Below are 23,201 nucleotides of genomic sequence, written 5' to 3' on the forward strand. Positions count from 1 at the left end.
CTATGTTTCACTGTTGGAGCTCCTGGTACCTCTTTCAGAAGTACTATTTCTACTTAATTCAATGTGATGCTCATGATTAATGCTATAAAGGGTTTAGCATCAAGTTCTTGGTCAACAACACAAGGTTTCATTCTGCCATTATTTCTATACGAAAATTAGATGTGATTTATGGGCATGCCTGCTTATCTGTTTTCCGTAAATATTTAAATGGAAGTTTTGCCAAACAAACAATGCAAGCTCTGAGAATCCAAGAACTGTGCTTTATATTTATTTCTGTTTTCTACTCAACACTGAAGACAGTCTAATGTGTATAGATAGATATTTATTGCATGCTTATTGATGAGCACATTCCTTTCATATTGCCTTGTCTGCAGTTTCTGTAGAGATTTTGCTAAGGGTATGAATGTATAGGAGGAACAAGGGCAGCTTTTGTCTGACAGTGTATTTTCCTTCAGGGGTAGAGGGAGGCATGACCAAGATTAGCTCTAGGCATATAATTTCTTCATTTTTCCCCCTTGACTGAGTTCTGGTTTTTGGCTGTTTGGAATGATGTACAAGGCAGCTTCCAGGAGTTACAGGTAAGAAGAGAAAACCTATAAAGTCTGTTCAAGAGCAGTGGTACAAGAATATGGCTAGAAATCTTGATGGAATCCTTTGAGTGATTTAGTCAGGACTGAGGCTCTAGAGAATTGCCACTGGGAAATAGGTCTATAGAACTCAGAGACAGTGTATTAATACCTTAGTTGGAATTGCTCTGAACTACTTTCTTGGAAGGAAGGAAGGAAGGAGGGAGGGAGGGAAGGGTCAGAGAGAACTTATTTGTCAGAGAGAACTTCCTTATTTCCTTAAGGAAGGAGGAAGGGTCAGAGAGAACTTATTTGAATAGGTATTTGGATCAATAGAAGAGTTATTTTTAGGTTCAGAGCATTTCAAAAGTTTTTTGAGACACAGTAAGATATCAGAGAAAGAGAAATTAAACAAAAGTCTATAGAGAAGTGAAGAAATTTTGCACTGGGTTGGTGGGGTAGGAAACAGAAATTAAAATATCAGATTGTCATGAGCTGGCTAGCGGGAACTTAGTAGCAGAGAAATACTAATGAACAAGGAAAAATAAATGCTTGTGGAGAAGGCTGGAGAAATATTGAGCCTCGGTGCTGCTGTTTGAAGAGCTGGCCAATCTGGGGTTGCTGGAAGGAATCATAGTGCTGATTAAATGAAGAAGGTCTTGCACTAAAATAATAAAATACCTAGAGGCATCAGAAGCTGGGCTGAAGATTCGTAGCAATCCTCTTGATATTTCATTAATTAACCAAGAATACCTTCTCCTAAGCCTCTTTGAACCTCTAGTGACAGAATTTATGGACATTTTTTCTAAGGTGGAGAAAGAAAACCTAGTATAATCATATCCTTTTGTTCATTTTCAGTAGAGGTCACTTAGGTGTCCTTAAGCTCAGTGAAAACATTATCCAGCGGAAGATTGCACTTCACACTGAAATAACTACTAATCCAAAGCCTTAGATTAGCCTCTAAATGGTTTTCCTTTAAACAAGGAAAATTGTAAAACTCTGAACATTTGGTCAAGAACTGGATGAAAGGCTGGGGTCTCTAGACAGTTCTGCCTGGGAGACACGTGAACTCTACTATCCCTTTTCTGTCTGTCTAGCCAGGGTGTCTCTGAATGCTCAAGGATTGTTTTCAAACCAGATTGATAAGAGACTAAAAAAACCCAGTCTGAGTTTGCTGGACCTTATCTTTTTTCCTTAAAATGTCTACTACACTATGAATGGAAAACACAAATAGGTAAAAATGAAATCAAACGTTGGCAAAATAAATAGGTCTTCTCTTGCCAATATGAATATTTCTGTGTTTTTGTTGTTGTTGTTGTTTTGGTTCTTTTTTTTTTTTTTTTTAGTCAGAAGCAAGGACAAGGTTGAGATGTGTGTCAGGTGGAGGAAGGAGAAACTATGGGTAGGACCCATGGGCTCCAGAGAACAAAGCTCCCTCTTGTTCTGGAGGGGAGGCCACTGCCTAGGGATGTGTCCACTAGGTGGCGATTCATCTCTTAACATTCATCCTACAATGGAAGGCCCGATCTGCTAAGCACTATAATGGACATGAGAAAGGGAAACATGGATCATTTTGTTTAAATGTTGCTTTTCTCTGAAAATCAGTTTTGAACAATCCAGATATCCCTTTTAGGGTGAAAATTAAGTCTTATCATTTTGGAAGATTCTAATCAAGTTTCAGAGCATTAAGAAGAGTTGAAGAACTCTGAAGCTGAAAGCAATCTTAGACACCATACCAATGGTGATCTGATCATCTCTGTTTTGCAAATGAGGACAACGAGAACCCAAAATATCAAATCACCTGCCTAAGGTTTTAGGATTAGACACTGAGAGAACTAGAATTAGATTTTATAGCACTTAAGTCATCCTGGTCCAAGTTAAAAGCTTTTATCAATAAATGTACTGACATGCCTGTTAAATTCTAGGCTCAGTCCTAGATTCTGGGGTTGTGGAAACAGCACCTGTCTTGAATCAGCCCTTACAGTATAACTGGAGAAACAAATAACTGATGCAGTTATTTTGCAGTACACAAATGCACTGATGCAATAGTGATGCAGAGTGCATTAAACAAGGACAGGTGCTGCTGTCTGTCTGTTGCCCAGAGCAGAATGTGTCATATGACAAAGCAGGCACAAGCCCTCAGAAAAGTGAGGCGAGGCTGAGTGTTTGGGAGAGGAGGAGAGTTCAGAAGCTGGCAAGGGACTTCTCACAAAGGCAAAGGCTAAGTATCCTAAGCCAGCAGTTTGGTTAGAAATAGGATATATTGGGGCGCCTGGGTGGTTCAGTGGGTTAAGCCTCTGCCTTCGGCTCAGGTCATGATCTCAGGGTCCTGGGATGGAGCCCCACATTGGGCTCTCTGCTCAGCAGGGAGCCTGCTTCCCCCTCTCTCTCTGCCTACCTCTCTGCCTACTTGTGATCTCTGTCAAATTAAATAAATAAAATCTTAAAAAAGGAAAGAAAAGAAATAGGATACATTGTGCCAGAGGTTAACAGTATGTATGTAGTGTGCCAACCCCTTGCTCCAGGACCCACTCTGGGAGTCAGACTGCCTCACAAACCACAAGCCCAGGCAAGCGGTGGAGACCAGACGATGGGCAGGATGCAATCACATGGGGGGCCAGAGAGCCAGGCAAGGTGGTGAGGAAAACACCTGGACAAAGAAGCTGAGCAGCAGTTGATCAGATAACAGAGTAAGGACACAAGAATCTGGCGGGCAAGACAATCCTGTCCTAGTCAGGAAGCTTCTAATCCACATTGTGCTGGGAAGAGAAATAGTTCTAAGACCCGAGGGGCTCAGAAGCTGCTGGCAAGCACACACAAGTAGAACCCCATTCATTCTTTCTGTTTCTCTTGGTAAAGCCATACAGAGAGAGACTGAGTTTACTCACCTGACAATTGTATCCAGCTATGGCATTATTGCTACCAAGAATTTAACGAAACCCAAACGCAAAATCTCACAATTCCATGCTCATCTCAAAGCATATGTATGAAGATTGTTAAAAGGGGAGGAGAGGAGGTATCATAGACAGTGGGGACATGGCCTCTTTTGAAGAGAAACTGTCTTGGAACCCTACTGAGGAATCTCTAGCTACGCAAAGACTTACCACATACATGCTGCCAGAAACAGTTTCCAATTGAGAAGAAGCCTTGGGTCCTGAGAAAGACAGAAGCAAAAACACAAAGCGAAATGTGTGTGAAGAAGACAAGTTCTTCTTTTATCCTAAAAAATGAAGGCCAGATCAGGCCAAGAGTAACTCACTCCCACACAAATTGTGCCTGTAGATCTTACTATATGTGCCTGTTTTCTTCTTCAGGGAACTAGCTTTTCAGACCACAGAGAAAAGCCCGTAAATGACTCTCAGATCTCAACAGTGCAAATATAGCAAAGCAAGGCACCACTAGGGCAAAGTGGAGTTTTCTGGAGGATGCTGACTATATTCATTATCTCTAAGTCCTGTCTTGAAGTGTTTCACTCAAACCAAATATAGATCTTGGCTTGTTGTTGGTTTGAATTTACTAGGACTGTTCAAATGTGTCTGGAATATGCCATTTACATGGGATATTGATTTTTGAAGACACGATTTACAGTGTTTTTACCCCCAAAAAACACTGTGGGGTTATTTTAATGAACAACTCGATATGGCATGGGCCTTAGGGAGGACTTGTGGGGAGGACTTGGGGGTTGACCTTGTTCTATTTCTTGACCTATATATGATAGCTCTAGGATATTTTGTCTTATAATCAGTCATTGGGTTTATGTTTTATACTTTTCTTCCTTCCCTTTCACAGTACAAAAAAAAAAAAGTTTAACAAATATTATGGTCTGAGCTTTTGAAACTGCGAGGCCCTTCAAAAAACTCAGTGAAGTGCTAGCAAATTCAACAGCAATATTCCATGAAATTCTCCTGACAATGAAAAACCAGTTTCCACCTACATAATAGTTTCTTTCATTGCTGTACTTTAAAAGTATATTATTTTAATGTATACTTCCACTGTCTTTTTACTGACTTGAAAACACTTCACAAACATCTTTTTGTTTTTCCTGGACTCCTGATACCCAGGTAAGGGGATGTTGCCCCAGTTAACCATATCATACAAATTAAGAAAATGGGAATTCTGAAAGCAATTTTTTCATGTTTAAACTCTATCTTTTAACTCTCACTTCTTCGTTTTGGACTTTCTCTCTGAGAAATGTGTTCCTGGCATAGTGCTATCTGCCATTCATTCACCTCAGGAAAGGTAGATGATTTCTCCAAAAGCATTTATCCTTCTGCTTACTTACTCCAGTTGTGTTAGTGATAGACCATGAGACTCAGGGACTCCAGATCCGTTCACTACACCAGATCTGAGTTTTTAATCCTTTCCTGAATGATCTGCTAGTTTAAACTGGTTTTCCTGTCTCCCTTTGTTAGACTGTGTATATATCTCCTTTATATAATACTAGAAAAAAATCCATGTGAGTCTTATACTGCCAAGTTTAGATCCAATCAAAATTTGTGGTTTCTGTTTCAAACTGACCTTGAACCTTTGGTGTTTGGGACTGTTTAATTTTGGCACAGTTTTGCTTCCTGTTTCCAAGAATGACCTATTATTAGGCTCAAAGGCTTCTTGCCTATCTAATCAGTTCTTAGAAAGCAAATTATCGTTGAGTGAGTGAATTTAGTTAAGTGAAACATCCATGATAATGAAATAAAATCTGGGAGAATCTAACAGGGAACACAAAGAAAATGTACTTGATACAAAATAATTTGTATTTAACAGAAGTCTAAAACATCCAAAACTAGCTTATAATTTTATATATTTAAAATACTACAGAGAAAGAAACCTAGTTCTTGAATTGGACCTCAAAGTGTTTTATTGTCAGAGAAATCCTGAAACAATTTTACTTAGTTTATTGGAAAAAACAAAACAAAATAAAACAAAACGTGTTGGGTTAAAAATCAAGAGGCACAGATAAAATTCTTCTCTGCCAACAACCAACTACTATAAACAAGTTTTTAATCTTTGCTACTAATTTAACATTTTTTTCAGGGATAAGTTAGTACCTTTTATTTTTTAATATCAAAATACTATGGAATGGAGCAAATGTATGAGGAAAGCAGAGGTGGACATTTTGGTGAAGCTTCCAGAAAGCGTGCAGGCACCATGTGTGAGTGCACGGTGTTATTCACCATGGGGAGTTGTTCCCACTGGTTATGAGGAAGGCTGCTGGAGGCTTCACTCTCAGTGCTACTATCTGCCAGGGTGTGCTTGTCAAAGACATATACTGTGATACCAGATTCTGGAACCCCTGTTTTGCATAAATTTATTACACAGTCATCCATTTTTTAAATGGATTTTACCTGCTTATTTAGATCATGCATCACAAGGACGTCAAACAAATGGTCAGTAGATCATGTACAGTTGTAGCAGTAATAGACTCACACACGATCGAAGTGTGTTGCACACATCCCATTGCAGTCAGCCTGCATTTCCATCATTAGGGGCAGCTTTACTGATACCCTGAAGCAAATTCGTCTACCTTTTCGGTTCTGCAGGGTAGGCTGTAGCTTTGGGGCACCCGCAGGGAGGATGTGGTCATCATGTCAGGTAATGGGGAAGAGGTGGCAGCTGCGTGGTATGGGAATGGTGGCACCTTTGTGGCAGTCTGAGCACAGAACATACTAGACAAGTGGGGGCCTGGCTCTGAGTGGCTGATCAGGAGCAAGCTTCTGGTTCTGGCCAAGCACAGCAGAAGAAGGATACTCTGGTCATTCTCTGTGCGTAGTATCTGCCCACTCACTACAATTTTTATGTAGGAGTTTCAGTCGTCGGAAAACAATAATAATAGACTTCTGCTTCCCCCATAATGGAGTCACAGAAACCAGATAAATCCCTTTCTCTTAAACAACTAGAAAACCTAACAAAAGTTATGAAAGAATAATTTTTAGACCTTGGACAAGAAAAGTCGCAGGACCATTATCTCAAAGAAGGGCAACAAAGTGGGGAGCTTATTGCCCGGAGGTAGTTTATAAGCCACAACATGGAACAATGTGGAACGTATAAAGCGCGCAGGTTTCACTCTGCTGGGCAGACAGAGACATCAGAGTTTAGGAAAGCCAAGGAAGTTAGAATTCATGGGACAGAGTACCAAAGGAAGGAAATGCACACACAGACAGAGAGAGACAGAAAGCAAACTCTCTAATCTATAGAGGGGCCCCCTTAAGTGTTGAGCTGAGTACTAATGTACACAACCACGAAAGGAAAATAATCAAGACCTGGGAAAGAACCGCTACAAAGCTGTAAGCTAAACAACCACCAGGGCTCACACAAGGCTGGGAATATTTCTAGTTTTTATTAGTTAGAGTAGAACGATCTTGTAGTATACAGGGCCTTGGGTAAAATCCTCTGAAGGGTATTGCCTTAGTCATGGGGCTAAATTAGTCGTACACTAACTGTTGCTCTAGACATGCCCTAACAAGGCTTAAAAGCAAGACTAGAAAGGACTCAGTCATTTTCTAGTATCTTAACTGCAAGCCAGAAACATACTCCTTAAAAGAAGACAACAAAATCCAGCAGACAGTAATATAAAATTCATAACATCTATCATCCAATCAAAGGTTACCAGTCATGAAAAGCAAGAAAATATGATCAATAACTAGGAGAAAAATTAATTATGGACACAAATACATTTGTAATGGAGATGATGGGATTAACACACGTGCTAGGCCATTTAAAACAACAATTTTCGATATGCCTTCACATTCAACAAAGTGAAGGAAATATGAACATGAGGATAAGAGACAAAGGAGATGTAAAAATGCTCAACTAGCCTTCATAGAGATGAAATCTAGAGTATTTGAAATTTAAAAAAAAATCATGAGTGGAAAAATGGCTGATTAGATACTGCAGAAGAAAATCTGAAGTGACAGCAATAGGAATCATCCTAAATGAAGGAGAGAGAGAGAGAGAACCAAAACTAATAAATTGAATCTCACTGAGCTGTGGGACAGTATCAACAGGTCTCACGGACCCAGAATTACAGTCCTAGAAGAACGGGAGAAAAGAGAACAGAAAAATGTTTTAAGCAATAAGGATAACATTCTTCAAATGTGTTGAAAACTCTCTGCCCCAGATCAAAGAATCTAATTCCCCCCAGGAAAAAAAAAAAAAAAAAAAAGGAAAACCCAAATAAGGCATTTCATAATCAAATGCTGATAATTGGTGAGAAGAAGAAAACCTTAAAGGAATCTAGAGAAAATGACATATGGCAGAAAAACAATGTAAACGATCACAGATTTATCCGCAGAAACCACAAATTCCATAAGGCAGCGACACTTCTCTAAAGTGCTAAAAGGGGAAAAAAAAAAAAAAAGACTGTTAGAGATAGAGGTATGAATATAAGCAGACTTCTCGTCAGACAGCGTATAAGCCAGTAAACGGTGCAGCTGTACCTATAAAGCCCTGAAAGAAAGAACCAGCAACACAGAATTCTATATCTGGTAAAGAAGCATTTCAAAAAAGCAATTAAATAGACTGTTAACAGACAAATAAATGTTCAGAGAATTCACTATCAGTAGATCTAAAATGATCAACTATGTTAGAGGAAATTCTTCAGACAGAAGAAAAATGAAATCAAAATAAAATCTGGATCTGCACAAAGGAATGAGGACTGTCAAGAATGCTGAATATAAAATACATTTTTTTCTCAGTTTTTATATGTTAAGACAATTGAATGTTTAGAGCAAAAGTAACAGCAATGTATTGTGGGGTTTAGAATATACAGAGAAGTGAGGAAATTATAATTAAACATATAGAAAAGTGACAGAATGATCTGCTTGTAGAATATAGGGGTAATTCCCATGAATTAATTAGGACAAAATTAAGTTTCTTACAAAAGAGAAAACACAGATGGCCTGTGAGCATTTGAAAAGACTCTCATGAGAAATTAGGAAAATGCAGCTTAATATCACAATGAGAAAATCCACCAATTGGCAAAAATTAGGAAGTTTGAGGACATTGGGTGTTGGTGACAATATAAAGAAATGGAGACTCATTGTCTGCTGGTACAACTACTGTGGGGGGGAAATATACTGTCTAGGAAAACTCTACTCCTATGTATAGTATGTAGAGAAATTCTTGAGTATGTATACTGGGAGATCTACACAAAAATGTGCATCATGACAATGTTTATAGTACTAAAAACTTAGAAACCTAAATGTATACTGACAACTAAATGGATAAATTAATTATAGTATAGTCTTACAATGATACACTGTACACCAGTTTTAAAAAAAGCAATTTATAACTATAGGCAACAATGTGAAAAAAAATCACAGAACCATAACATTAAACAAAAATAGCAAGTCAAGTATTGCTCATCATTTATACGACAGAATACCAAAAACAGGCCAAGCTAAATAAAACATTGTTGTCTTTCCAGTAGGTCCTTCACTGTATTTATTATAGCAATATTAAAGTCCCTCTCTGATACATCTTACACTTGGCTGTCTCTGCATCTGATTCTATTGACCATCTGATTCTTTTTTTCCTCCTGACTGTGGCCTCAAGTTTTTTACCACTCAGTATAACCCAAACTTTTTTATTATGTGCCCAGTATTGTGCATACAAGAACAGTGGAAACTGAAGAAATTTTTACCTCTAGAAAAAGGCATGCCTTATTTCTGTCATGCCACCAGTATAAAGACTGAGTCAGTCGGCCCTACAGATTAGTTGGGTCTTGGCTTTGTTACAGCTTTAGTTATTTAGTTCGCCATTGGACTCAAATGATTTGATGGAGGAATTAGGACCTTCCTTCTAGCGGGACTTGAGATCTGAGCAGTCACAAAACTCTATAGAGATCTTTACACTCTATAGCCTAGCTGTTCCACCTTTTTGAACGTGGGATGTATTTCTTTTGAGTAGCTTGTGAAAACCAGTTTTGGGGATTCTAAAAGAGTCCCCTTTGCTCACTAGGGCTATTATTAGCCTTCTGTATCCCAGGAAATCTCTGGCCTTAGCCTTGGGAGGGCCAGGATGATGCATTCAGTGCAGTTCTTCAAAGTCTTCAAGAGACTTCACTCTCTTGCCCTGTTGCAGCCTTCAGCAGGTGCTACCATGCTTTCAAGGAAGACCTGGAGATCCCTGGGGGCCTTTCTCCTCATTCTCCTGCCCTGCCTGTAGCCTTCAGTGTTTTACCCCATAACTCAGTGAAGCCTGTGGGAATGAGGTGGTGCATAGGCACAGGAAGACTTGCTCTGGGTCTAGACTCCTGGAGATCCTAATCTGTCCCACCAGCTCACATGCAGCTGCTAAAAGGTTGTTGGAAGTTTGGCTGTTTTTGTTTCACTCTGTTCTATAACAGACTTCTCCCACTGTGCATCAGACATTCAAGTAGCCGTGGATCTCTTCTTTCCTAGGAACGGCTAATTACTTTCTGGATTTTAGTTCATTTAGCTTTCTTACCTCTCCAGCACTCTGATTAGTTTTAAATATCAAAAATATGTAAGTTGGGGCGCCTGGGTGGCTTAGTGGGTTAAGCCTCTGTCTTCGGCTCAGGCCATGATCCCAGGGTCCTGGGATTGAGCCCCTGCTTCCTCCCTCTCTCTCTGTCTGCCTCTCTGCCTACTTGTGATCTCTCTCTCTCTCTCTCTCTCTGTCAAATAAATAAATAAATAAATAAATCTTTTAAAAAATGTGTAAGTTATCTGGACTGTTCTCATTGTTAGGAATGACAAACTTTTGACTTATTAAATTATAAGTGGAAGCAAAAGATAAAATTTGAGTTTTAAAAAGAGGATTCACAAACAAGTCCTTTAAAAATTATGGTTTTTTAAACGAAATTAAAAAGAATTGCATATTAATTATCAAAACTCAAATTATATAATAATTACAGTAATCTCAGATACATAAATATTGAAAGTCCCTTACTCCTACTCTCCAGACTAATCACAAGTCAGAATTTGTGGTAATATTACTCTAAATAGCAGACACAATTTGTAATCTCAAAAGCGATCTGATTCACCAAGACTGATTTTAAACACAACTGTGTATGTTGCTTGAGGTGGGTTAATACGATTAATTTCTACATGCAATTAGGATAGATGGTGTCTCCAAATAAAATTACTGTCCTGAAAATTTACAAATGGCACGTAACAACTTTTCTCTTTTCTTTTCTCATCAAGTTTTGACCCTAGCCTAATCTTATGATAACAAAATTTCACTGTAGCATAATAACCTTAGCTACATTTTGACTGAAGAGCTACACAGATCACAGAGAAACAGTTTAGCTGAATGAAACTGTAATCAAATTAGCATGTATGCTTGATGGATGCTGTGTTGAGACAATCTCTAGAAGTTAATACCTTTGGGCTGTTTTGTAAATGCAGAGATTGGCATGTATTATTAGTCAGAGTTCTCCAGAGAAATAAAACCAATAGGAAATACAAACGTAGGAATTGGCTAATGTTGTTCCGGAGGTCAATAAGTCATACAATTTGCCATCTGTAAGCTAGAAACCCAGGAAAGGCTGTAGTGTAATTCACTCTGAGTTTGAAGGCCCGAGCAGCAGGAGAGCTGATAATGTAAATCCCCATGGAGGCCAAAGGGCTGAGAAGAACAGCAGGAAGAGGGGCTGTTGGTGTTAAGACCCAGAGACCAAAGGCCATAGGACCAGGAGCTCCAGTGTCCTAGGACGGGAGATGATGGGTGTGCCAGCACAAGAAGAGAGAGAATTTGCCCTTCCTCTGCCTTTTTGTTCTACTCAGGTCCTAAAAGAATTTCACATTGGTGAGGGTGGATCTTCTTTGTTTAGCCTAGTAATTCAAATGCTAATCTCTTCCAGAAACACCCTCATAGACGCACCTCAAGAAGTTTACCAGCTATTTGGGCATGGGTTAGCCCAGCCAAAATGACACATAAAATTCACCACCACAGAACATGACTGAGACTGAGAAAAGAGAGCCATTCACTTATCTGAAAAAATTGTGGTTATAAAAATATCATCTTTATGGGGCGCCTGGGTGGCTCAATGGGTTAAGCCTCTGCCTTCGGTTCAGGTCATGATCCCAGAGTCCTGGGATCCAGCCCCGAATTGGGCTCTCTGTTCAGCGGGGAGCTTGCTTCCTCCCTCTCTCTCTGCCTGCCTCTCTGCCTACTTGCGATATCTCTCTTTCTCTATCAATTAAAAAAATATATATATCATCTTTGCCTTGTTCATTTTTGTTGATAAGTTGGACATCAGGTTGATGAACCTATTTAATGATAACAAACCTTTTCCTGAGGAATTCAAATGAATAATAACTTGAGGATATTTCAGGAACTCTAAGAAAAAAGAGATACTCAATACTCATGATTAAAAAGGATAATTTGTTGCTATATGATGGCATGCCCAATAGATATTTCAGGTTTGCTGACCCAGAAGTTATAAAGGCACATTGTTTTTCTTAAGGAAGAAGTGTAGCCCCAGTAGACTGTCTCAGTTTATGTCTATTTCATTGCTTATTCCATTGAATTGTACAGCAAATTTTATAGCTTAAGTTACTCAATCACTCTACAAACACGTATAGACCACCTGTTAGATGCTAGGTGTTAGTGCTATAGGTATTAAGATAATCAAATACAAGCAAAATCAAATACAATTCTTGCTCTTGTGTTGTTTATACACTGCTTGGGAAGATAGGTATTGTTCCGATAATCACAATAAATAATGTAAAATTACAAGTGGAGATAAGTGCTCTCCTTCTAAGGAATATTTTATAAAAGCATTAACAGGAAAATCTGACCTAGACTAAGGGAGTCAGAAACAGCTTCTTTCAATCTGAGATCTACAGCATGAATGGGGGTTAACTAAATGAGTGGAAGACGTCTGGTTCAGGTGAAGTGAACAGCATGTGCAAAGGCCACGTGCCAAGTATTGCTTTAGGGACTTCAGACTAGTATAGCTAAGAGGCTTAAATTGAGGGAGATGATGGTTGGAGATGAGGAGAGAGTCTTGCCGAGTTTTGACAACCAAATGTAGAGTTTTAAGAGACTGAAATGTTCCAGTCTTTATCCTAAAAGAAACAAGCAGCAATTAGAGAGAATTTGGGTAAGGATGGGGGGAAGGAAGCTGGAGAGTGACTTAACTAGAATAACATTTTGAAAATATCTCCCTATTTTCAATATGGTTAAAATCTGGAAGGCACCAGCATGAATATAGGAAGACCAGATAGTAGATTTTGCTAATAGACTTGGTGGAAGGAACAGTCTTCATACCAAAATCCTGTGAGTAAAGAATAAGAAATGAGCTATTCAAGAGGTAAAACTGATAGAACTTGATGACAGATTTGAATTGGGGGAGGTAAAGAAGAAGGAAACATCAAGGATCACTTTTAGAATTTGATTGGATGGTGAGGCCTATATGAGTTCTTAGCAGAAGATCATGGATTTAATCACAAATGCTTTAAGTATGTTAAGCTTTTTAAGTGAATTGTCAAATAAGCAATTGTATTTATGGGTCTGGAGTTTAGAGGGAATGTTCAGACTAAATACCTAGTAGTAAGATAGATATCTAAAGTATAATGATGGAAGAAGATGGGGAAAAAGTATAGAGTGAGAAGAGAAAAAACAAAACAAAACAAGACAAAACTATGGCCATATTTAGTTTTCCAAAAGTACAGTGTGTCTCCCTCCTGACATGATGCCCTGAGAAGGACACAACATCACTTCTGTGAAATATCTCCCCACAAAAGTTTACCCAATTCTAATCATAAGGAAACATGAGACAATCAAAATTAAGGAATATTCCAAAAATAATGATATTTTTTGAAGAGGCAAGGTCAAGAAAATGAAAGGAAGCCTGAAGAATTGTTCCAGATTAAATGAGTCTAAAGGGACATAACAACGAAATGCGATGAATGATGCTAAATTGGCTCCTGGAACTCTGTAATGGTACAAGGGAAAAGTGTCAGGTGATAAAGCCTCTTGCCATAAACAGCCAATCATTTGCCACTTGATTATAAGTGACAAAAAGGCAGGAACCATGTCAGACTTATTCATCACAATACACTCAGTGACTAGCAGCCAAAATGCTTCACATACATACATACTCAAGAAGTACTTTCTAAAATAAAGAATACATGAATAAATAGTGTATTCTTGGTGGGTTTTAGATCTATTAGTTGCCATGCTCATTTTCTGAATTTGGTTGGTTTTTCAGCCAGTTGCCATTTCCATTTGCTGAACTTCTTGCTTCCTGTAGAATTGTAAGCGGAGAGATGGTGTATACACTGTTGCTAATCCTTTTAGTGTCCCCTGCTTCCTCTCCCCTTATGACTAAGCCAACGACTTTCATGCCCATAGTCACCCCACAGGCATACTCATAAGATTGAGAAATTCAATATAGCTGACAACCAGGAAAAAGGGCACTACCTCAGAAAGGGCTGAGTTTTTCCCCTTGAGCCACTAAAGCTATATATGTCACTCCAAATCCCAATAGGCTTTCATAACCCTAACCTGGAGGACTGCATTATAATTTTTGGTTAAAATAAGCTAGTTGACACCTGATGAGGACTATTATTTCCTATGGGTAGCGGGACCATTTTGATTAATCTGAGTATCTCCTACCAGCACTGAACACAAGTATCTTAGACATGAAGAATCTTGATTATAAACACACACACACACACACACACACACACACACACGCACAACACACATACACAGAACACATTTACCATCCACGCACCACACTTCACAATAAAGACATTAATTGATCTCGTTAAGCTTGCTATCTGCAAAACAGAAGGTGTTGAGGTTGATTAGTAGAAACCTCCACTATGTTCTATTTAATTGTGCTACAGTAAAGGGGTCTGTATCTCCAACTGAACAATTTATGCTTCATTAAATTCTCTTCTCATTTTTGCACTTCAGGTACTTCAATTAGATGGCAGCTCTATTTTGAATGGCTCATTCAAGCGTGACAAGATGCCAGTGAGTATCTGGAGAAGCAATAGAATTAAAAGCACCCTTTGCATCTGGAAGACACTACCTCTCACTTCGTATAATGCTCAATTGAACCCTGTGGCTCATAAATATTCATAAGTGTGAAAAAAATATCTTAGATAAATGAACAGACATCACAGAATTCCTTGATGGGAGGCTCAACTAATGCTTCAAAATTAGAAATTTATTTTTACAGAAGTGAAATGTTTGCCTCATCTGGCACAGTTGGGGACTAAGTGGCTTAGAGATCTATTTATTTTTAATCACATTATGCATAGAATATTAACCCTTTGGTGATTAACTATGACCCACCAAAATGTAAAGCTCGTAAGATGTAAAGGTTAACACTTTTCATTTTCTGAAATCAAATGATGCATTATATATTTGAATATTTTCTTTGGAATAAGTTTAATTTTATACCAAATATGAGCTATGTTTTTATATTTATATGTATATATCTACATATACACATATACTTAAATTTATTTATTTATTTCACATAAAATGTATTATGTGTTTCAGGGGTACAGGTCAGTGAATCATCAGTCTTACACAATTCACAGCACTTAAATTTATATAAATAAGGAAAGTTTAAATTTGTGGGGATGATTTTATGTAAGCTCTTTTACCATTATCATAACTTCATAGAGAATCAGTTAACCTGTAATTTTATTGGTGAAAAGCTGAGAATCTTAAGTTTTTTTCTCTTTGAATATAATTAAATACTAAAACTATTACTGCCTCCTTTTAAAGTATTTAGAGTATTTTTAAGTTATTTATTTTCATAAACCAACAAAGTCATATAAAATAACTCTTCCAACTCTCATCTTTTCAGTGGACATAATCATTAAACACAGCTGTGATGACTGGGCATTCACACTCCTTAAAAAGAAAGTTCCCATTTCTCTGGGATTTCTTCATTACTTTGAGTATCGTGTGATGAAATACCTTGCCCAATTTATTCTTTAAATTGCTGTCATCCAGATTACTTGGAAATTGAGCTAGTAGCTATGGTACTCTTAGTTTTTTTAATTTTCTCGTTCAGGATGGAAACTAGGGGCTTTAAAAAGGAGTTTAATCACATTTCTTAGTAGCACAGGTTAATTCCAGAAGAAGCTAAGTGGAAAGATGGAAACTTTTGGGGAAAAGATGGAAAAATACAGAGAAGCCAACTGAGATGGTTATCAGTGAAGCTCACGAGTGAGCCCTAGCTGATGGGAATGATTCAGCAAGTAACCTTAAATTTAATTTTCCTCTGTGGAGAGGAAAACATTAAAAAACAATTTATTTTAAAGATTTTATTTACTTGAGAGAGAGAGAGCATGAGAGAGAGTGAGAGCACAAGCAGTGGGGAGGGGTAGAGGGAGAAGCAGACTCCTTGCCGAGCAGGAAGCCTGATGTGGGACTCGACCTCAGGACCCTGGGATCATGACCTGAGCCAAAGGCAAACACTGACTAAACCACCCAGGCTTCCAAACATTTTTTTTTTTTAAATGACAATTTCGTTTTTGTACTCTCTCTCACCTATGAAGCCATTGGATTGTAGGTTTGGTTTTATCAGGTCTCCTGTGGCTCACAGTATCCACTGCTCTCCCCCTTCCTGCTCCACACATACTTCCCTCAAACATTCCTCATTGAAAAAAAAAAGGAAAGAAAGCCTCTGATCTCCATTTTCGCTTTGTGCCCCCCCACCCCCACATTACGGTTAACCATTCCCCAAACATAGATGGAAGACAGGCTTAGAATCTTGAACTGGTGCTTTTTTATAAGATCTCTTCTCATTAAATATTGTGACTCATTCTTGTGAAGAAAAATCATTCCTTTTTGGGGTTTTTCCTCTCACTGGTAATTGGTTATTTTTCAAACTTGCTATTTTGGCAGGAATACTCTCCAGTGATAAAGTACACATTGATGGAATGGCCAACTGCACAGTTAAAAAAGAAAAAAAAAAAAACCCTCACAGTGTATGTTTCTCTCATGTGGCCTCTTCTAAGTAAAGAGAAAAGGATCGAAGATGTAAAGAAACAAAAAGCAATCCCACCACTAATCTCTGACTGAAGGAAGGAAGCACATGTATAGAGGAATAAAACAATTTTTTCAGTTCTTTATCATGCACAATTTCCTTGCTTTGCCACTGAGCCAAGAAAGGTGCGGCCAGGGTACTCTTGGGTGTGGGATTAATTCAGACTACAGTCTGGCCTTATGCATGCAGGCAGGCAGTAAGGACACTGAGAATTCATAATGCCTCTTGAAAAATCAAGAAGAGGGGGCACCTGGGTGGCTCAGTGGTTAAGCATCTGCCTTGGGCTCAGGTCATGATTCTAGGGTTGTGGGATCGAGTCCCATATCGGTCTCCCTACCCAGCGGTGAGCCTGCTTCTCCCTCTTCCTGAATCAATCCCATGAAGAGAAATTGCCTCCAACTGCAACGTTCTGGAGTCCCTCATGCACCCCATCCTTTCTGCCCCGAATCACCTAAATCAAAGTGCCAGAGTAATAGCACCACTGGAAACTGGAGTCAAAAGACCTGACCTCAAGTAAGAATTTTCCAAAAATAACAGTGTGACTTGAGGAAATTCACTTAACCACTCTGAACCTTTACTTATTGACCTAGAAAATGTGGTTAATGATATCTTTCTCCCTGAACCTGACGTGAAGGTACTTAAAATGTTTATGAAAACTTCTACATTGTGGCTGGCATGAATTACATTATTTGCTTAATAAATGTAGATATCAGGCTCCTGGGTGGTTCAGTGGGTTAAGTGTCTGCCTTTGGCTCGTGATCCCAGGGTCCTGGGATTGAGCCTTGCATCAGGCTCCCTGTTCAGTGGGGAACCTGCTTTTCCCTCTTCCTCTCCCTCTGCCTGCTGCTCCCCCTGCTTGTGCTCTCTCTCTGTGTCAAATAAACAAATAAAATCTTAAAAAAAATGTATATATGAATCTGGATCACTCATATGTTTGAATCAAATTATCAGTAATTCAAAATACACAGATTAATTACACCTTCAAAACCAGGATTACAGGACAGGTGCTAAGGGGTAGAAATGTGTTTCCTGGTCATGCTTGAGCTGCAAATTAACAGAAAGCCAGACTCAAGCTTAAACTCTGATAAAAATGTATTTTTCCCCCTCAAGAGGAAATTAAAGGTAGGGTGGCCTTCAGGGCTGGTCATCATATACCCAGGTTCTTTCCCTGTTGTCCAGAACCTTAACTTCATCCCAAGTCTCTCTCTGCAGTAGGAGTGAAAGTAGCGCCTCTCAACCATTCGGTTAAGTCTCTCCATTGAGTCTGATTGGGCCAATTCAGGTTATGCATTCCTGAGCAAATAAATGACAGCCAGAGGAATGATGCATACTGATTGGTTTAAATACTGGTTCCTCAAGCAATACTGGCAAGAAAGGTGAGATTATTGTAATTCTCTTAATCAAATCAGAAGCTGCTTCTAGAATTAGGGTCATCTCTAAAACCATATGGCTGCTACATGTTTGGGGTCAATCATAATATTCCTGTAACCAGCTTTTCCTAGAAGACCTATAGAGGGTCTTTTAAAATAGTTGGATGCATGTCACCTTCAAAAATCAATAACCAGGGGCGCCTGGGTGGCTCAGTGGGTTAAAGCCTCTGCCTTCGGCTCAGGTCATGATCCCAGGGTCCTGGGATCGAGCCCCGAGTAGGGCTCTCTGCTCCGCAAGGAGCTTGCTTCCTCTCCCCTTCTCTGCCTGCCTCTCTGCCTACTTGCGATATTTCTCTTTCTCTGTCAAATAAATAAAATCTTTAAAAAAAAAAATCAATAACCACTCGATTTAGAGTCAGAAATTTATAATGGAAGAAATTACCTTCTCTTGCTTGCTTTATCTAAACTAATCATGCAAATTAGCCCAAACCATGCAAAGGGAAAGAAATTTGGCTTATTTTGAGAGAAACCAAGTCTTAGGAAAGAAGGTATTTTTTTCTCCTAGTTAGGAATTATACACCAGTACTATATCCCAAAAGAGGGATCTTCATCACCCACTGATATGTCATAAGTTTGCCATACGTTGATAAATATGAAAAGATGTGGCTATGTAACAATTTCAGTCACATGATTTTTTAGGGTAAAAACCTGATGCTTGAGTCCTGGTTCTTCCACTTTCTGTCTGTTTGACCTATAGCAAGTCACTTGACAGTTCTGGGGCTCAATTTCCTATAGTGTAAAATGGAGATAAAAACAGCATCTAGCTTATAGGATCTTTAAGAGGATTAATGACTTAATGTACATGGATTTATTACATGGCAGGATGTGGAAATAGAAGTAGGGGCAGTTATCATATTACTATCAGTACTTTTGTCTTCTACCTCAAGATGGTGAGCTGTCTTTTGAAAATGTTTGAAGCTAGACAAGAAGAGAAGTGGAGACACTTTCTAAATGTATTTTCAAGATTATTATTAATAATTTACTTTTAACTAAACTATAGTGCATTTTTGATAATTGTGAAAAACACAAATCTGGGAAGACATATTTCAGGCAAAAGGATTAAAATTCAGCCACCTCATTCTGTATGCACAATGTGGCTATAAAACTCCTCAGGACATACTCATGTTGAGTCCCAAGATATGAGAAAGAATCCAGTTTGTTTTAAATAGCATTTGGGTGCAATTTTAATTGCCAGTTGTTCATGAATTTAACTTGACTCTGAAAGTACAAAATTATCTAAAAAAATCTCTACCTATTATAAAATAAGTATGTTTAAGTGATTGTTATCTTTGGAATATCCTTTTAATTCCAGTAGTTTTGAAAGACTGTAAGTGGTTTATGCTGTTCACCAATAATATGCTTCCAAATGTATTTTTAAAATTGTTAAAATAATACTTAATCCAATTAATGACCTAATAATAAAACAACTAGGACATTAACATAGGCTACTTTGTATGGTATGCTAGAAGGTTGTGTGAATGAGGCCAAAGTTCAGATTCTATTTAAGTATGATATGGTCTAGTTTGAAAAGCTCTGTTCTATAACCAGTGCACTTCTAGGCAGCCCCCTGGGACTGTGGGCTTTGAGGACAAAAGAGAGACTAGGCGAAGGTAGAAGGGATACAGCCTGCATGCATAGAGCTGTTAGAAAAAAATCCAGAGCTGTGTCTTACAGATGGCAGTCAGTGGCATTCTAAGTAATAATGATTCTATCAACTACAGTTCACGGAGTACTTATACACTGAGGGTATAAATACATGCTAGATGTGTTGACAGATGCTTTACAGAGTTAATTTCATCTGATTTAATCTTTGCAACAACACAGTGAAGGAGGTATGCCCACCCCCTTTCCAAAGATGAAGAACACAAAGGTTACAGAGGTAAGGACACTTGCTCAAAATGACACAGCTGATCACTGGTACCGCCATCACACTGCATGTAGGAAATGCTCTTCTTCAAAGAAAGGTGCTTGAGGACAGGCCTACAGAGAAGGCGATGGGGCTGCTCAGCTTCCTAAAGCATGATGTGGGCTTTCCAGTATTTTCTGAACTATACACCATAGTTGCTGTTTTCAGATGGTTGCATCAAAAGAAAAAAAGATCTAGAAGTGCAAAAAATATTTCTTCCTGATTATTTCCTTGAAGGAGGAAGACTAGATAATGATGGTGATTATGATAATAATAATAGGTATTAGCGAATACTTACCACGGGCCAAAGCTGTTTGAGCATATCTAATCCTCCTAACACTTCACATGTAAAATAGATACCATTTTACTCTCATTCTACAGATGAAGTAAATGATGATAACAAAGCAAAATAATTTCCTCTAAGATCACACAACTACTAAAAAGAAAAGCAGGGACTTAAGTAACCTCCATATAAGGTCAAAGCCCATGCTCTGATATAGTGACAAAAATAAACAACAAATAAACATTTACGTACTTTGGTGGATTTGCAATAAAAACTGCACCGAACTTTCTATTAGTCCATCTAAATTTATCCTCCCCAATTTACCTTTCAGTGATTTATCAATTATTTCATGGCATAGCACATTATGCCTGTAATGAAAGCCTCTGGCAGAAACACACACATATTTCCTAGGAGACAAAAATGCAGGGAATGGAATGTACAAGATCCTCACACGTTTTGAATGGGATGCAGATTCTTATTTAACTTCTTTTTCATCTAATTGGTGAAAAGTCATAATTGTGCTGACACTTCCCTAAGGTACTTGTGATCTGTATAAAACGCTTAAATGTACTTACAGCATGTGTGCATTCAGCCATAAAACCAAAACGGAGAACAATTCAAATTAAATTTCATCATTTGTTTAAATACATGTCTCTTTGGTCACACCTTCTTAATGAATGGTAGCAGACAAGCAACACAGCTAATAAGTTATTTTAATAAGGTGATGTAACGGCGTGTGAACTGTTACCTCCTGGGAGAGTAAGTGACAGATTCCAGTTCTCATTACTGTGTAGATTAGTCTCAGAGAATTCATTAGTGCCCAATGTGGCAGCTCTGCTGAGCGCCTTTAATTTGGAAAAAGAGACAGGAGGCCTATGTGCCCAAGAAACTCTAAAGACAGATGAGCTGGAACTGAAGGCTTTTAAGGGCAAAGGACTCTCTTGAGAAGATGGCAATTATTCACCTGCTTTCCAGGCATCGGTGACAGCTCTCTTCTCTTTAGTCTGTGTCAGTACATACACTAGGAGCAACAGCAGACTCTTGGATTCCCCCTTACCTATAGCGAGGCAGAGTGAATGCAGAATGTTGCAAAGGCACCATACATGCAGACGACTTATCTCAATTATAAACAGCTTTATTTTACAAAATGACAGTGAGCAGAAGTAGCATAGAAAAATGTGATCTATCAGTAATCCTAGTTTATTTTTAGGTAATAGTTTTAATCCTCTCCACCAAACCACCAAGGAAGCTTGGTGTGGATTGATTTAAAAATCCACTATGTGCTATTTCTGCCACATGCTGGTAAAGATGTTATACAGATGTTTGAACTAGCTTCATAACAAACACAAAGTCCTGACTTCTGAACAATTAAAAGTGCCAACATAGCACTGTTTATATACTATTAAAAGGCTTTCAAACTTTTTTTTACTAAAATCCTTAGTAAGAAATATGTATTACACATAACCAATACCCACATACGTATAGGTATTTACATTGGTGAAAGTAATGTTTCACTACATGGGATGCACTCTTATCTGTACTGCCCTACTTTAATCTCTTTATTCAATTTATAGTATTCTATTGCAGGCTCTTCTGTTTTTTAAAATAATAGTTTTTTAAAATGTCGATTCTTTTTAAAAACTGATTTTATCACTGACTAATAAACCAAGATCTATAGTTTGGAAAAACTGTATGAAAGAACCAAGATCTCAAGATAAAGCCCTTCGTGTATTAATTTTTGTAAGAAATTACAATGAGTACTTATGATAGGCCACACACTCTGCCATTACTTTCACAAAATTTCTAACTTATTCTCCACAGCAAAGGTAGGTATTAGTCCACTTTTCAGATGAAGAAAATCAAGCTTAGAGCAGTAAAGAAAGTTGCTCCAGTGCCCACAGCTGATAAGTGGCAGAGCTATAATACTGGCACACAGTAAGCACACAATGGATGGATGGGTGGATGATGGATAGATGGATGGGTGGGTAGATGGGTGGATGGGTGGATGCATGGATGGGTGGATGGATGGATGGATGGGTGAATGGATGGATGGGTGGATGGGTGGATGGAATGGTGGATGGAAGGGTGGATGGAATGGTGGATGGAAGGGTGGATGGGTGGATGAAGGATGGATGGATGGGTGGATGAAGGATGGTTGAAAATAAGGCCGCAGCCTGCTGACCTTGGACTACTAGATATATTGACAACTAATCCTCATTGTAGCATTCCTTTATGAACCACAATCTAACACTATGGTCTCAAAACAAAAATAAGAGTTTTTATCTGAAAATATGAAAGTTCTTTCTTTATTGGGAAGGGTGAGAATAATAATAATAATGATTGTGGCTAATGTTTATCAATGACTTAGCATGTGCCAAGATTACTCTAAGTTTTTTTTACATGTATCAATATAAAATAATAGTGGCCAGCCCCAAGAAATTATTATGAGGATTAAATTCATTTAATTCTTTGATCAACCATATGGGAAAGTTACTGTTATTATCTGTTTATAGTTGAGGAGCCTGAGGCACAAAAAGGTTAAGTGACTTGCCTAAGGACATACAGCTAATAAAACCCAAGACATTTGCCTCAGAGCCCGAATTCTTAACCTTTACTCCTGACCATAATCATTAGAAATCAGCCAAATTCTTCTTGTATCACTAAAGCAAGGTTGACTACTTCCAAAGAAAGCATAGTAAAAACTGCTAAATGCTTTGCTGGAGTGAACCACTCAGGATAAGCCATTTAGTTCTCCTAACATGCTTCTGGGTTCTTAACCTCTTTTTTTTTTTTTTTTTTTTAAGATTTTATTTATTTATTTGAGAGAGAGAGAGAGAGAGAAATCACAAGTAGGCAGAGAGGCAGGCAGAGAGAGAGGGGGGAAGCAGGCTCCCTATTGAGCAGAGAGCCCGATGCGGGGCTCGATCCCAGGACCCTGAGATCATGACCTGAGCTGAAAACGGAGGCTTAACCCACTGAGCCACCAGCTGCCCCCTGGTTCTTTAGAGCATTTTTCTGAGGGTTTGGAATA

General features: G+C 38.5%; 1 protein-coding gene across 2 annotated transcripts in view; it reads right to left on the reverse strand.

Moving 5' to 3' along the window:
* The window catches only part of XRCC4 (X-ray repair cross complementing 4), a 332,298-nt gene that overhangs the window by 21,198 nt on the left and 287,899 nt on the right, over positions 1-23,201 (reverse strand). The window contains exon 8 of one of the 2 annotated variants that reach the window (XM_032847173.1): positions 3,671-3,720. In XM_032847173.1, the coding sequence (XP_032703064.1) occupies positions 3,671-3,720 (50 nt within the window). Of the gene's footprint in view, positions 1-3,670; positions 3,721-23,201 lie in introns of those variants that run through there. The other variant, XM_032847207.1, reaches the window with a different exon arrangement.

This window comes from Lontra canadensis, unplaced genomic scaffold (genome assembly GCF_010015895.1).
Source record: "Lontra canadensis isolate GAN:19392208 unplaced genomic scaffold, GSC_riverotter_1.0 scaffold4, whole genome shotgun sequence".
Taxonomy (NCBI): domain Eukaryota; kingdom Metazoa; phylum Chordata; class Mammalia; order Carnivora; family Mustelidae; genus Lontra; species Lontra canadensis.